The 17,500-nt window shown below is 43.5% G+C and overlaps 1 protein-coding gene across 5 annotated transcripts in view; it reads left to right on the top strand.

Moving 5' to 3' along the window:
• The window catches only part of LOC110487846 (CYFIP-related Rac1 interactor A), a 77,878-nt gene that overhangs the window by 37,917 nt on the left and 22,461 nt on the right, over positions 1-17,500 (top strand). For 3 of the 5 annotated variants that reach the window (XM_036970661.1, XM_036970660.1, XM_036970659.1), the window contains one exon: positions 9,481-9,560. In XM_036970661.1, coding sequence (XP_036826556.1) covers positions 9,488-9,560 — 73 coding nt within the window. In that variant the 5' untranslated portion in view covers positions 9,481-9,487. Of the gene's footprint in view, positions 1-8,629; positions 8,709-9,480; positions 9,561-17,500 lie in introns of all 5 variants that reach the window. The other 2 variants (XM_036970662.1, XM_036970663.1) reach the window with 1 other exon arrangement.

Raw genomic sequence — 17,500 nt, 5'->3', positions numbered from 1 at the left:
GTTCTGGAAGGCTTCATACTTACCCAATACATCGTTTGGTTTCAAGTCTTGCGTCTTTGTATTAGCTACTGCTAATAACATCAGCTGAAATGCACCCAAAATGTCCTCTGGTCCGGAAAAGTTGCGCATCAAAACTTCAAAATTACATATTATATGTCGACTAAACAGGTCAAACTAAGTGCAGAAGCAAGCTTTATGATGTTTTAAACACACAAAACAAATTTCAATTCAACCGGCCATCGTTTGTCCTTCTTCTGAGTACTGGAACAAAGGAATGGCTGTGACCAATTCGCGCCCTAACGCACAGTTTTTTTCTCGCAAGGAGCACTGTGCAAGCGATAATATTGAAATGAAAGGAGTATCAGACCATTGCAAATCTACCAAGACCTGGCCGTCCCTCTAAACTTTCAGCTCATACAAGGAGAAGACTGATCAGAGATGCAGCCAAGAGGCCCATGATCACTCTGGATGAACTGCAGAGATCTACAGCTGAGGTGGGAGACTCTGTCCATAGGACAACAATCAGTCGTATATTGCACAAATCTGGCCTTTATGGAAGAGTGGCAAGAAGAAAGCCATTTCTTAAAGATATCCATGAAAAGTGTTGTTTAAAGTTTGCCACAAGCCACCTGGGAGACACACCAAACATGTGGAAGAAGGTGCTCTGGTCAGATGAAACCAAAATTGAACTTTTTGGCAACAATGCAAAATGTTATGTTTGGAGTAAAAGCAACACAGCTCATCAGCCTGAACACACCATACCCACTGTCAAACATGGTGGTGGCAGCATCATGGTTTGGGCCTGCTTTTCTTCAGCAGGGACAGGGAAGATGGTTAAAATTGATGGGAAGATGGATGGAGCCAAATACAGGACCATTCTGGAAGAAAACCTGATGGAGTCTGCAAAAGACCTGAGACTGGGACGGAGATTTGTCTTCCAACAAGACAATGATCCAAAACATAAAGCAAAATCTACAATGGAATGTTTCAAAAATAAATATATCCAGGTGTTAGAATGGCCAAGTCAAAGTCCAGACCTGAATCCAATCGAGAATCTGTGGAAAGAACTGAAAACTGCTGTTCACAAATGCTCTTCATCCAACCTCACTGAGCTCGAGCTGTTTTGCAAGGAGGAATGGGAAAAAATGTCAGTCTCTCGATGTGCAAAACTGATAGAGACATACCCCAAGCGACTTACAGCTGTAATCGCAGCAAAAGGTGGCGCTACAAAGTATTAACTTAATGGGGGCTGAATAATTTTGCACGCCCAATTTTTCAGTTTTTGATTTGTTAAAAAAGTTTGAAATATCCAATAAATGTCGTTCCACTTCATGATTTTGTCCCACTTGTTGTTGATTCTTCACAAAAAAAATACAGTTTTATATCTTTATGTTTGAAGCCTGAAATGTGGCAAAAGGTCGCAAAGTTCAAGGGGCCGAATACTTTCGCAAAGCACTGTATACTGTCAACAGTAGATATACTGTTAGACGTTAGAGCTACTATATGCATGTACAGTAGCATGTATACAAACAATATCCTGATTAATTTAATAATATATTGATTGATAGAGTTTCATTTTAACAGGGGAGTTGTTAGACTAGAGGAGATGACTAGAGGAGACGACAGGTCAGGAAAGGTGATTAGATGAGAGGAAGGTTAGGTTTGTATAATATGGCAGCTACAATAATATGACGTGAGTAAAGTAATTTTCTCTGTCATGTATTTGTCTGTTGTTATCTCCTGTTAGGGGTCAAATCAAATCAAATCAATTTGTTATTGTTTATGTGCCGAATACAACAGGTCTAGCTAGACCTTACAGGGAAATGCTTATTTACAAGCCCTTAACCAACAATGGTGAAAATAAATTAATCAAATAAAGTAATACAAAATTAAAAACCCGCAGTAAAATAACAATAGAGAGACTATATACAGGGTATTACGGTACAGAGTCAATGTGGAGGCTATATACAGGGTATTACGGTACAGAGTCAATGTGGAGGCTATATACAGGGTATTACGGTACAGAGTCAATGTGGAGGCTATATACAGGGTATTACGGTACAGAGTCAATGTGGAGGCTATATACAGGGTATTACGGTACAGAGTCAATGTGGAGGCTATATACAGGGTATTACGGTACAGAGTCAATGTGGAGGCTATAGACAGGGTGTTACGGTACAGAGTCAATGTGGAGGCTATATACAGGGTATTACGGTACAGAGTCAATGTGGAGGCTATATACAGGGTATTACGGTACAGAGTCAATGTGGAGGCTATATACAGGGTATTACGGTACAGAGTCAATGTGGAGGCTATATACAGGGTATTACGGTACAGAGTCAATGTGGAGGCTATATACAGGGTATTACGGTACAGAGTCAATGTGTAGGCTATATACAGGGGGTACCGGTACAGAGTCAATGTGGAGGCTATATACAGGGTATTATGGTACAGAGTCAATATACAGGGTATTACGGTACAGAGTCAATGTGGAGGCTATATACAGGGGGTACCGGTACAGAGTCAATGTGGAGTCTATATACAGGGGGTACCGGTACAGAGTCAATGTGGAGGCTATATACAGGGGGTACCGGTACAGAGTCAATGTGGAGGCTATATACAGGGTGTTATGGTACAGAGTCAATATGGAGGCTATATACAGGGTGTTATGGTACAGAGTCAATGTGGAGACTATATGCAGGGTGTTACGGTACAGAGTCAATATGGAGGCTATATACAGGGGGTACCGGTACAGAGTCAATGTGGAGGCTATATACAGGGTGTTACGGTACAGAGTCAATGTGGAGGCTATATACAGGGGGTACCGGTACAGAGTCAATGTGGAGGCTATATACAGGGTGTTACGGTACAGAGTCAATGTGGAGGCTATATACAGGGGGTACCGGTACAGAGTCAATGTGGAGGCTATATACAGGGTGTTACGGTACAGAGTCAATGTGGAGGCTATATACAGGGGATACCGGTACAGAGTCAATGTGGAGGCTATATACAGGGGGTACCGGTACAGAGTCAATGTGGAGGCTATATACAGGGGGTACCGGTACAGAGTCAATGTGGAGACTATATACAGGGGGTACCAGTACAGAGTCAATGTGGAGGCTATATACAGGGTATTACGGTACAGAGTCAATGTGGAGGCTATATACAGGGTATTACGGTACAGAGTCAATGTGGAGGCTATATACAGGGGATACCGGTACAGAGTCAATGTGGAGGCTATATACAGGGGGTACCGGTACAGAGTCAATGTGGAGGCTATATACAGGGGGTACCAGTACAGAGTCAATGTGGAGGCTATATACAGGGGATACCGGTACAGAGTCAATGTGGAGGCTATATACAGGGGTGTACCGGTACAGAGTAAATGTGGAGGCTATATACAGGGGGTACCGGTACAGAGTCAATGTGGAGGCTATATACAGGTGGTACCGGTACAGAGTCAATGTGGAGGCTATATACAGGGGGTACCTGTACAGAGTCAATGTGGAGGCTATATACAGGGGGTACCGGTACAGAGTCAATGTGGAGGCTATATACAGGGTATTACGGTACAGAGTCAATGTGGAGGCTATATACAGGGGGTACCGGTACAGAGTCAATGTGGAGGCTATATACAGGTGGTACCGGTACAGAGTCAATGTGGAGGCTATATACAGGGGGTACCTGTACAGAGTCAATGTGGAGGCTATATACAGGGGGTACCGGTACAGAGTCAATGTGGAGGCTATATACAGGGGGTACCGGTACAGAGTCAATGTGGAGGCTATATGCAGGGGTTACTGGCACAGAGTCAATGTGGAGGCTATATACAGGGGGTACTGGTACAGAGTCAATGTGGAGGCTATATGCAGGGGGTACTGGTACAGAGTTATTGTGGAGGCTATATACAGGGGGTACCAGTACAGAGTCGATGTGGAGGCTATATACAGGGTGTTATGGTACAGAGTCAATGTGGAGACTATATACAGTGTGTTACGGTACAGACTCAATGTGGAGGCTATATACAGGGGGTACCGGTACAGAGTCAATGTGGAGGCTATATACAGGGGGTACCAGTACAGAGTCAATTTGGAGGCTATATTCAGGGTATTACAGGACAGAGTCAATGTGGAGGCCATATACAGGGGGTAATGTGGAGGCTATATACAGGGTATTACGGTACAGAGTCAATGTGGAGGCTATATACAGGGGGTAATGTGGAGGCTATATACAGGGTATTACGGTAAAGAGTCAATGTGGAGGCTATATACAGGGGGTAATGTGGAGGCTATATACAGGGTGTTACGGTACAGAGTCAATGTGGAGGCTATATACAGGGGGTAATGTGGAGGCTATATACAGGGTATTACGGTACAGAGTCAATGTGGAGGCTATATACAGGGGGTACCGGTACAGAGTCAATGTGGAGGCTATATACAGGGGGTACCGGTACAGAGTCAATGTGGAGGCTATATACAGGGTGTTACGGTACAGAGTCAATGTGGAGGCTATATACAGGGGGTACTAGCACAGAGTCAATTTGGAGGCTATATTCAGGGTGTTACGGTTCAGAGTCAATGTGGAGGCTATATACAAGGGGTACCTGCACAGAGTCAATGTGAAGGTTATATAGAGTGGGTACCAGGACAGAGTCAAAGTGGAGGCTATATACAGGGGGCACCGGTACAGAGTCAATGTGGAGGCTATATACAGGGTGTTACGGTACAGAGTCAATGTGGAGGCTATATACAGGGTGTTACGGTACAGAGTCACTGTGGGGGGGCACCGTTTAGTAGAGGTAATTGTGGTAATTTATACACTGCCTTTCAAAAGTTTGGGGTCACTTCGAAATGTCCATGTACAGTGTAGATATTCTTAATTTTGTAAATGACTATTGCAGCTGGAAGCTGATTATTTTTTTAATGGAATCTCTACATAGGCGTACAGAGGCCCATTATCAGCAACCATCACTCCTGTGTTTCAATGGCATGTTGTATTTGCTAATCCAAGTTTATAATTTTAAAAGGCTAATTGATCATTAGAAAACCATATTGCAATTATGTTAGCACAGCTGAGAACTGTTGTTTTGATTAAAGAATCAATACAACTGGTTGAGTATCTGGAGGATCAGCATTTGTGGGTTCGATTATCGGCTCAAAATGGCCAGAAACAAATAACTATTCTTGTTCTGACTAATGAAAGCTTTTCCATGCGAGAATATGCCAAGAATCTGAAGATCTCGTACAATGCTGTGTACTACTCCCTTTACAGAACAGCGCAAACTGTCTCTAACTAGAACAGAAAGAGGAGTGGGAGGCCCCAGTGCACAACTGAGCAAGATCACACAGTCATCTGGAACAGCTGGTGCTCTCATGCATTGTTAGTTGCCTCGGAGCGAGCATAGAAGTAATTTTGCTTGTCAGGTAGGCCCGTGTCACTGGGCAGCTCTCGGCTGTGCTTCCCTTTGTAGTCTGTAATAGGTAGCAAGCCCTGCCAAATCCGACGATCGTCAGAGCCGGTGTAGTATGATTCGATCTTAGTCTTGTATTGAAGCTTTGCCTGTTTGATTTTTCGAGGGCATAGCAGGATTTCTTATAAGCTTCCGTGTTAGAGTCCCGCTCCTTGAAAGCGGCAGCTCTACCCTTTAGCTCAGTGCGGATGTTGTCTGTAATCCATGGCATCTGGTTAGGGTTTATATGTACAGTCACTGTCGGGACGACGTCATCGATGCACTTATTGATGAAGCCAGTGACTGACGTGGTGTACTCCTCAATGCCATCGGAAGAATCCCGGCACAAGCACCAGTCTGTGATAATAAAAACAGTCCTGTAGCTTAGCATCTGCTATCATCTGACCACTTGTTTATAGACCAAGTCACTGGTGTTTCCTGCTTGTAAGCAGGCATCAGGAATATAGAATTATGGTCAGATTTGCCAAATGTAGGGTGAGGGAGAGCTTTGTACGTGTCTCTGTGTGTGGAGTAAAGATGGTCTAGAGTTTTTTTTCCCCTTTTTGCTGATAGACATGACGTAAAACACATTTAAGATTCTTTATCCAGTTGAAGATGAATCTGTTCTGATTTTCCATATGCTATTTTAGGTCTTAAAGAGGCTGTGGCAGCAACATGATGTACAAAATATAGTCACAAACATTTATTTTGAAAAAAACAAAACAAAATGGCACGGTTGGTTTAAGAGCCAAATGAAACGGCAGCCATCCTCTCCGGAGCCATCTTACACACTAGGGGTTAGGGGTTAGAGTTGGGGTTAGAAGTTAGAGGTTAGGTTTGGACTAGTGTTGGGGGGTTGGAGTAGGGTTGGGGTAGGGTCGGGGTCGGGGTAGGGTCAGGGCAGGGTCGGGGTAGGGTCGGGGTAGGTTCAGTGTTGGGGTAGGGGTTAGGTTAGAGGATAGGGTTTTGGTAGGGGTTAGGTTTGGGGTAGGGGTTAGTATGCTTACCAAGAGGAACTGCCCCTTCCTACCTTCAGAGTATACTTAAACCCTACACCCCAACCCGAGCACTCCGTTCTGCCACCTCAGATCTCAAACCCTACACCCCAACCCGAGCACTCTGTTCTGCCACTTCACTTCCCGCTCTGCCCAGTCCAAACCCTTCTCTGTCCTGGCCCTCCCACCCCTACTGGAGTGCAGCTCCTGCTCTGCCCAGTCCAAACCCTTCTCTGTCCTGGCCCTCCCACCCCTACTGGAGGGCAGCTCCCGCTCAGCCCAGTCCAAACCCTTCTCTGTCCTGGCCCTCCCACCCCTACTGGAGGGCAGCTCCCGCTCAGCCCAGTCCAAACCCTTCTCTGTCCTGGTACCCCAATGGTGGAACCATCTGAAACCTCTTCAAACAGTGTCTTAACCCTCCTGTTACGTTCGGTTTATATTCATTCATTCTGTGTTCCCGGTCCAAAATGTCCGCCCCGTTACAGCTGATTAGAAATCCATAATAATACATATATTATCACCTAATGTTGTGTTAGATATTTCTATCAACTTAAATTAATTTTAAGTTGTTGTGAACATTACAAGTTTTGAACTTCTATTAGCTATTTATGGCCTGTAGGCCTCATTGACCTGAGCTCACACAACTCGTTTTTGAGAGAAAAAAACATCATGTATGAATTATTTTGACTATAACAAATACTCAGATGAAACATATTGTGCTATTTATCACAGACTACTTTGTGTCAAAGTTCAACAAGGACTCTCTCCTCCTCACCAGTGTCATGATCAAAGATATGATCAAGAGCCTCACATACAGTATATCGTTTGGTCATTGTGCTGCCACATAATAAATTGTGATCAAGGCCTCAAATAAGCTTTATATACCAGAGCTGTGAGAAAAGTTCAAAATATAATTGAAACAATGTTGTGATTGTTTGTGAGAATGCCAACAGGTGTGGTTCCCGTGGGGGAAAGGTTCTATTGGGGAAAGGTTCCTGTGGGGGTTGCCATGGAACCAAGAAGGGGAGTGAAGTGTGTGTGTGTGTGTGTGCTCAAACACACATGCATGTGGGGGTCTGAGAGAGGAAGTGTGTCCATCTGATGAATGGGCATGTGCCTGAACTCCATTTCATACTCTAATTGTAGTCTCACCTATTAGTTTCTAATGACGGGTCATTTTTGACAGAGAAAACCACGGGTGGACAAAGGTTAAATAAAACACCCAAAATGTAGTGGAAATCATCAAAATGTATTTTGTGTGTTCAAATGTCCTGTGTGGACAAAGTCATGGAACCTTATGACAATCAGATTAAATGAACTACATTTTACAGAGAGAAAACTTGTAAATCGGTCCAATTCGACCGAAACGTGGGAGGGCCAGGACAGAGAAGGGTTAGGATAGGAGTTAGGTTAGGGGTTAGGGTTAGGATAGGAGTTAGGTTAGTGGTTAGGGTTAGGATAGGAGTTAGGTTAGTGGTTAGGGTTAGGATAGGAGTTAGGTTAGGGGTTAGGGTTAGGATAGGAGTTAGGTTAGTGGTTAGGGTTAGGATAGGAGTTAGGTTAGGGGTTAGGGTTAGGATAGGAGTTAGGTTAGGGGTTAGGGTTAGGATAGGAGTTAGGTTAGGGGTGAGGGTTGGGATAGGAGTTAGGGTTGGGGTAGATTTTGTGTTGGGGTAGGAGTTAGGCTAGGGGTTAGGGTTAGGAAAGGAGTTAGTGTTGGGGTATTGGTTAGGGTCATGGTAGGTGTTAGGGTTGGGTTAATGTTGGGGTAGGGGTTAGCGTAGGGTTAGGGTAGGGGTTACAGTTAGGGTAGGGGTTAGGTTAGGGTTAAGGTTAGGGCGGGGTAGGGTAGGGTATGGGGTTATTGCTGGGTTAGGGTTAGGATAGGGTTAGGGTTAGTTATATTGTTTGTCTATCTCTCTCCAGTCTAGGTTAAGGTTAGTTCTATGGTTGTCTATCTCTCTCCAGTCTAGGTTAAGGTTAGTTCTACTGTTTGTCTATCTCTCTCCAGTCTAGGTTAAGGTTAGTTCTCTGTTTGTCTATCTCTCTCCAGTCTAGGTTAAGATTAGTTCTCTGTTTGTCTATCTCTCTCCAGTCTAGGTTAAGGTTAGTTCTCTGTTTGTCTATCTCTCTCCAGTCTAGGTTAAGGTTAGTTCTACTGTTTGTCTATCTCTCTCCTGTCCAGGTTGCAGCCATGGGGAACCTCATTAAGGTCCTTGGCAAGGATTTAGAAAACTGTCCACATTTTTTCCTGGACTTCGAAAGTAAGTGAGCGCTGGGATGTGCATGTGTGTGTATCAGTGTGTGATGCAGGTTGGAGGTCAGAGGTGCAGGTTGTGGTTCGGGTGGAGAGGAATGGGGTTGTAGATGTGGGTTGCTGTTCTCATGGTGTGTTGGAGTGTTGTTGTGCTGTGGGTGGTGTTTGTCATGTTCAGAAACTCTCTGCCCTCACTCTCATTATTTGCGCTCGTGAACAGCTTCGGAACCAATTAGTCCTCATAAGCCCCAAGATCCCTTGAAATATTGACATCTTTAATCAGCTTAAGCAAAGCACAAAAAATATCAATTTGTAGTTAATATTTCATTTAAATTGATATCACAATAACCAGAGGACGTAGCCAGCAGACCTCCAGTACTGAGAAGTTGGACAGACTAACCAGCAGTCCTCCAGGACTGAGAGGCTGGACAGATGTACCCAGCAGTCCTCCAGGACTGAGAGGCTGGACAGACTACCCAGCAGTCCTCAAGGACTGAGAGGCTGGACAGACATACCCAGCAGTCCTTCAGTACTGAGAAGCTGGACAGCAGAGCGCTAGAAGAAAACAAACCCGAGTGAGAGAGTGATCTGTCTGTCCATGTTGCCATGCCAACGCCACCCATGACATACCTGGACAAACTATACCACCGTCACACCCGACCCCCTCCTACCCCAACCAATACACACACACACCGCACACACCACACACACACACACACGTCCCTCACACCTCCCCTTCATCACCCACACAATCCTCTTCTTCCCTCTTTCTGTTCTAGGAGATTCATGGGTAACCTCCTGAAAGTGCTGGCTTGCTCCGACCTAGAGCATGGCCCAATCATTTTCCTTGACTTTGAACGTGAGACCATCCTCTTTTTATCATTTTTTTATTTCTCTCTCTGTTTATCAAATTTATTTTGTATTTTTTATTTATTTATTTATAGTTCCTTCCTTCATTCTGTCTCAGTGTTGTTTGTCATATACCTGTAGTCTCCCTCCTTCTCTCCTCCATGTTTCTCTCCTCCTCCATGTTTCTCTCCTCCTCCTCCATGTTTCTCTCCTCCTCCTCCATGTTTCTCTCCTCCTCCATGTTTCTCTCCTCCTCCATGTTTCTCTCCTCCATGTTTCTCTCCTCCATGTTTCTCTCCTCCTCCATGTTTCTCTCCTCCTCCATGTTTATCTCCTCCTCCATGTTTCCCTCCTCCTCCATGTTTCTCTCCTCCTCCATGTTTCTCTCCTCCATGTTTCTCTCCTCCATGTTTCTCTCCTCCTCCATGTTTCTCTCCTCCATGTTTCTCTCCTCCTCCATGTTTCCCTCCTCCTCCATGTTTCTCTCCTCCTCCATGTTTCTCTCCTCCTCCATGTTTCTCTCCTCCTCCATGTTTCTCTCCTCAGTCCTCACCGTTTCCTCCATTTTCTTTTTTTCAGCTCAAGACGCTGGTCTTCATAAGTAATAACTAATCTGGAGTTATGTGTGAAGACTAGTTCAAAGCAATAAACTGAAATATGGCTACTACTATGTGGATGATTCAAATTGTACACAGACTTTCAGATTGGTATCGGGCCCTATTTAGGAAGCAATTTAGCAACAGTCTTCAGAATGCCATACCTCTTATTTTTCTCTTGTTGCTTTGAGATAAAAGACGTCTTACAACCAAAGACCATCTATATCTATCCACCCTATCAGCTCCCCGAGTTGCAATGCTGTTGGATGAGTCAGTGAGTGTTGTGTGTATGTGTTTGTGTGTTTAATCTGGTGTGTGTGCGTGCATGTGTGTTTGTGTGGAAAGCGAGGGTCGGTCACAAAATGGCCACCTCCATCCTTGCCTTCCCTCCTTCCACTCTCACCTCTAACCTTTAACTTCTTCTTTCCTTCCTTCTCCAAAGTCCCCCCTATTTAACAGATGGTTCCTTCCACTCTCTGGTATAATCTGTTATAGTTCCTATGGAAACGGAGTAGCACACTGCTAGGGAGAATGGGGTTCTTCTACTAAAGTAGAGTAAATCCCCTCTCTATAGCAGCACTGTGCTCTTTGGCTCCAGTGAGAGGCAGAAGTCACCTCTGTCACATAGATGAAAGCTTGAGTTAACAATGATACAGACCAAAACAAAGACCAATTCTAGGGATCTACTCCATAACCTAAAACTGCATTAGTTCACCTCTATGTAGAATCAAACAAAGCATCGACACATAACTAATCTAAATAGACATGAATTGCCATTGTTAGCTAATCAACAGATATCAAGGCTACAGGGTCACCATCATAACTAATCTAAAATAATGCATCAACTCCACAACCTAAACCACTCAACTCCATTTCAAACCAAACAACATAGACCAGGGATATGGATCAACTTCACAACCTAAACCACTCAACTCCATTTCAAACCAAACAACATAGACCAGGGATATGGATCAACTTCACAACCTAAACCACTCAACTCCATTTCAAACCAAACAACATAGACCAGGGATATGGATCAACTTCACAACCTAAACCACTCAACTACATTACAAATCAAACAACACAGACCAGGGAAATGAGTCCACTACATTACAAACCAAACAACACAGACCAGGGAAATGGGTCAACTCCATTACAAACCAAACAACACAGACCAGGGAAATGAGTCCACTACATTACAAACCAAACAACACAGACCAGGGAAATGAGTCCACTACATTACAAACCAAACAACACAGACCAGGGAAATTAGTCCACTACATTACAAACCAAACAACACAGACCAGGGAAATGAGTCCACTACATTACAAACCAAACAACACAGACCAGGGAAATGAGTCCACTACATTACAAACTAAACAACACAGACCAGGGAAATGGGTCAACTCCATTACAAACTAAACAACACAGACCATGGATATGGATCAACTTCATAACTATAGACATGAAAGTGTCACATCCGTAACCAAAATGAGAACCCTGGTTCCACCTCCCTCCCCTTCACAGCCATAGTTGATCAACGGAGTGATGACAGTTTTCAATGTATTGATTGCCCTGGAGTGACGGAGTTAATCTACCTTGTTTCCCCCTCCTCAATCTACATACAATACCTCCAAGTGACTGAGCGAAGATGGGTTTTTAGAGTTTTTTATTTCCATAAGTATTCAGACTCAAAATTGCCACGAGACTCGAAATTGAGCTCCTGTGCATCTGGTTTCCATTGATCATCCTTGTGATGTTAATACAACTTGATTGGAGTCCACCTGTGGTAAATTCAATTGACAGGACATGATTTGGAAAGGCACACACCTGTCTATATAAGTCCCGCAGTTGACAGTGCATGTCAGAGCAAAAACCAAGCCATGAGATCGAAGGACTTGTCCGTAGAGCTCCGAGACAGGATTGTGTCGAGGCACAGATCTCGGGAAGGGTACCAAAAAATGCATGCAAATTCCAGACTGAACTGAATAGTCAGGGTAGAAGGGCCTTGGTCAGGGAGGTGACCAAGAACCCGATGATCACTCTGACAGAGCTCCAGAGTTCCTCTTTGGAGATGGGATAACCTTCCAGAAGGACAACTATCTCTGCACCAGTCCACCAATCAGGCCTTTATGGTAGAGTGGCCAGACGGAAGTCACTCCTCATTAAAAGGCACATGACAGCCCACTTGGAGTTTGCCAAAAGGAACCTAAAGACTCTCAGACCATGAGAAACAATAATATTTGATTTGATGAAACCAAGATTGAACTCTTTGTCCTGAATGACAAGCGTCATATCTGGAGGAAACCTGGCACCATCCCTACGGTGAAGCATGGTGGTGGCAGCATCATGCTGTGGGGATGTTTTTCAGCACAAAGGACTGAAAGACTAGTCAGGATTGAGGGAAAGATGAACGGGGCAAAGTAGAGAGAGATCATTGTTGAAAACCTGCTCAAGAGCGCTTAGGACCTCAGAATGGGGCAAAGAATCACATTCCAACAGGACAACGACCCAAAGCACACAGCCAAGGCAACGCAGGAGTGGCTTCGGGAGAAGTCTCTGAATGTCCTTGAGTGGCCCAGCCAGAGCCCGGACTTGAACCTGATCGAACATCTCTGGAGAGACCTGAAAACAGCTGTACAGCAAGGATCCTCATCCAATCTGACAGAGTTTGGGAGGATATGCGGAGAAGAATGGAAGAAACTCCCCAAATACAAGTGTGTCAAGCTTGTAGTGTCATACCATAGAAGACTCAAGGCTTTAATCACTGCCAAAGGTGCTTCCACAAAGTACAGAGTAATGGGTCTGAATACTTTTGTAAATGTAATATTTGAGTTTTATTCATTTATTTATATTTCCCTAAGGGGAAAAAAACTGTTTCAAACATTTTAGAAGGCTTTAATGTAACAAAATGTGGAGAAAGCCAATGGGTCTGAATACTTTCAGAACGCGCTGTATGTCACAATAGGACACCAGCCTATCGCATCTGCTTAAGCCTGTTGCTTCCAGCGTTGGTTCTTCCCTGCCGGTCCCATTTAGTCACTAAAACACACTCATCACAGATGAACAAACAAAGCCTACGGTATAGTGACTGAGAGGCACCCTGTGTGTGCTGTACTGTCTGTGCCTAGGGGTAGTCTCAGTTGCTTATTTGTTCAGCTGATCTGGATAAAACCATTGGACACAAATCTGGTTCTGGTTTATTCACTAACAAACTAACAAACCAACACACAGAGACAGAGAGACAGAGAGAGACAGAGAGAGACAGAGTGAGAGAAAGAGAGAGAGAGACAGAAAGAGAGAGAGAGAGAATGAGAGAAGGAGAGAGAGAGTCAGAGAGAGACAGACAGAAAGAGATAGATAAAGAGGGAGAGAGAGAGACAGAAAGAGAGAATGAGAGAGAGGGAGACAGAGAGAGACAGAGACAGAAAGAGAGAGAGAGACAGAGAGAGACAGACAGACAGACAGAGACAGACATAGAGAGAGAGATAGCCACAGCAAGAGAGACAGAGATGGAGAGAGACGGAGACAGAGACAGAAAGAGAGAGAGACAATGACACATACATGTCAATACATTGTAAATAGCTCTCTGCCTCAGCTCTCACCCTCTCTCTGTGCCCTCTCTCTCTCTCTCCAGGTAATCTCTTTAATTCTCTCTGTCACTCTCTCTTTCCGCACTCTTCTTTGATCTCTCTCTTTCTCTCCTTCTCCCCCTCCAGAGCCCACCTACTGCTGCCACTCCTAAAGCTAGGGCTGCCACTCCTAAAGCTAGGGCTGCCACTCCTAAAGCTAGGGCTGCCACTTTTTAAACCCACTGGCAAAAACAATGATGTATGTTTATCGGCTGATGTAAAAAGGGCTTTATTAATACAATTGATTGATTGATTGATTGATTATTCAACGACATCACAACAACTCAAGCTTTAGGTTCTGCTTCAATTACTACCGTGTGTGACAGAGATGATTCCTGCCTTCTCCACCCTTTCTGACTGTACTGTGACCAACTAAACTAATACATTAAACCAGAAGGGCCAGATACTTCACTTGAGACGGGCACATGTACTGTAACGTAAACCCAGTGTATGTTATGCTGACATCCACGCAAGATTCAATGATAATCAATGTTTTACACTTTTGATCAAACTCTTTAGAGTAAATATAAACAGAAGGAGAAGTGACGCAAAAAAAATCATGAACAAATGTGGAACAAGACTGAGACTAATCAACTGTAATAGTAAAGTTGGAATTACTGTACAGACATATATCTCATGTCAGGATCTGGCCCTCCGCAGTGTGTCATGCGTGTACAGACATATATCTAATGTCAGGATCTGGCCCTCCACAGTGTGTCATGACTGTACAGACATATATCTCATGTCAGGATCTGGCCCTCCGCAGTGTGTCATGACTGTACAGACATATATCTCATGTCAGGATCTGGCCCTCCGCAGTGTGTCATGACTGTACAGACATGTTTACACAACCGGTCAACAGTTTTAGAGCACCTACTCATTCCAGTTTAGTTTTTTTTAGTACTATGTTCTACATTATATAATAATAGTGAAGAAATCAAAACTATGAAATAACACATATGAAATTATGTAGAAAACCAAAAAAACTGTTAAACAAATCAAAATGTATTTTTTATTTGAGATTCTTCAAATAGCCACCCTTTGCCTTGATGACAGCTTTGCACATCCTTGGCATTCTCTCAACCAGCTTCACCTGGAATGCTTTTCCAACCGTCTTGAAGGAGTTCCCACATATGCTGAGCACTCGTTGGCTTATTTTCCTTCAGTCTGCGGTCCAACTCATCCCAAACCATCTCAATTGGGTTGAGGTCGGTCCCACTAAGTCCAAGCCAGATGGGATGGGGTATCGCTACAGAATGCTGTGGTAACCATGCTGGTTAAGTGTATGAATTCTAAATAAATCATACACAGTGTCAGCAGCAAAGCACCACCACACCATAACACCTCCTCCTCCATGCTTTACGGTGGGAAATACACATGCAGAGATCATCCGTTCACTCACACTGAGTCACACAAAGACACAGTGGTTGGAACCCAAAATCTCAAATTTAGAATTTAGTCAAAAGGACAAATTTCCACAAGTCTAATGTCTATTGCTCGTGTTTCTTGGCCCAAGCAAGTCTCTTGTTCTTATTGGTGTGCTTTAATAATGGTTGCTTAGCAGCAATTTGACCATGAAGGCCTGATTCACAGTCTCCTCTGAACAGTTGATGTTGAGATGTTTCTGTTACTTGAACTCTATGAAGCGTTTATTTGGGCTGCAATCTGAGGCTGGTGACTCTAATGAACGTATCCTCTGCATTAGAGGTAATGCTGGGTCCTCCGTCCCTGTAGCGGTCCTCATGAGAGACAGGTAACTCTAATGAACGTATCCTCTGCATTAGAGGTAACGCTGGGTCCTCCATCCCTGTGGCGGTCCTCATGAGAGACAGGTAACTCTAATGAACGTATCCTCTATATTAGAGGTAACGCTTGATCCTCCGTCCCTGTGGCGGTCCACATGAGAGACAGGTAACTCTAATGAACGTATCCTCTGCATTAGAGGTAACGCTTGATCCTCCGTCCCTGTGGTGGTCCTCATGAGAGACAGGTAACTCTAATGAACGTATCCTCTGCATTAGAGGTAACGCTGGGTCCTCCGTCCCTGTGGCGGTCCTCATGAGGGACAGGTAACTCTAATGAACGTATCCTCTGCATTAGAGGTAACGCTGGGTCCTCCGTCCCTGTGGCGGTCTCATGAGGGACAGTTTCATCATAGAGCTTGATGGGTTTTGCGTTTGCAAAAGGTTCTCATAATGTTCCAGATTGACTGACCTTTATGCCTTAAAGTAACGATGGACTGTCATTTCTCTTTGCTTATTTCAGCTGTTCTTGCCATAATATGTACTTGGTATTTTTACCAAATAGGGCTATATTCTGTATACCCCCCCTACCTTGTCACAACACAACTGATTGGCTCAAATGCATTAAGAATTAAAGCAATTCCACAAGTCACACCTGTTAATAGAACCACCCATCCTGGATCCGGGAGAATTGTCATCAACAACCGCTGGATAGCATAGCGCCACAGTCAAATAATATTACTAGAAAATATTCATATTCATGAAATCACAAGTGCAATATAGGAAAACACAGCTTAGTCTTTTGTTAATCCACCTGTTGTCTCAGATGTTGAAATAATGCTTTACAGCGAAAGCAATCCAAGCATTTGTGTAAGTTTATTGATTGCTCGACAAAACAATAAGTACACCTAGCATCACGTAATTTGGTCACGAAAATCAGAAAAGCAATCAAATTAAATGTTTACCTTTGATGATCTTCAGATGTTTTCACCCACGAGACTACCAGTTAGACAACAAATGTTCCTTTTGTTCCATAAATATATTTTTATATCCAAATACCTCCGTTAGTTTAGTGCGTTATGCCCAGGAATCCACCGGAAAGAGCGGTCACGACAACGCAGACAAAAATTCCAAATTATATCCATAAGGGCCACAGAAAAATGTCAAACGTTTTTTATAATCAATCATCATGGTGTTTTTCAAATATCTATTCGATAATATATCAACCGAGACAGTTGGCTTTTCACTAGGACCGGGAGTAACAATGGCCGCCTCTCTTTTTTGCGCACAAATCACTCTGAGATTCCCACCTGTCCACTTACGCAATGTGGTCGTTCATGCTCATTCTTCAAAATAAAAGCCTGAAACTATGTCTAAAGGCTGTTGACACCTTAGGGAAGCCATAGAAAAAGGAATCTGGTTGATATCCCTTTCAATGGGCAATAGGGATGCATAGGGACACATGGGTTTCAAAATAAGAGTCACTTCCTGATTGGATTTTTCTCAGGCCTTCGCCTGCAATATCAGTTCTGTTATACTCACAGACAATATTTTTACAGTTTTGAAAACTTTAGAGTGTTTTCTATCCTAATCTGTCAATGATATGTATGATATGCATACATATGGGAACGTTATTTTTCCAAACATAAAAATAGTGCCCCCTACCTTCAAGAGGTTTTAAATTAAATGCATTCCAGGTGACTACATCATGAAGCTGGTTGACAGAATTCCAAGAGTGTGCAAAGCTGTCATCAAGGCAAAGTGTGGCTACTTTAAATAATCTTTTTTGGGTTACTACATGATTCCATATTTGTTATTTAATAGGTTTAATGTCTTCACTATTATTCTACAATGTAGAAAATAGTAAAAAGAATAAAGAAAAACCCTGGAATGAGTTTGTGTTCTAAACCTTTTGGATATTGGATATTCTAATAATCTAGTCCTTATTCTCCTCTTACAATCCTTCTCCTTCCTCGGAAA

The sequence above is a fragment of the Oncorhynchus mykiss genome, chromosome 32 (assembly GCF_013265735.2).
Source record: "Oncorhynchus mykiss isolate Arlee chromosome 32, USDA_OmykA_1.1, whole genome shotgun sequence".
NCBI classification, from domain to species: Eukaryota; Metazoa; Chordata; class Actinopteri; order Salmoniformes; family Salmonidae; genus Oncorhynchus; species Oncorhynchus mykiss.
This window is presented reverse-complemented; position numbering and strand designations above follow the sequence as displayed.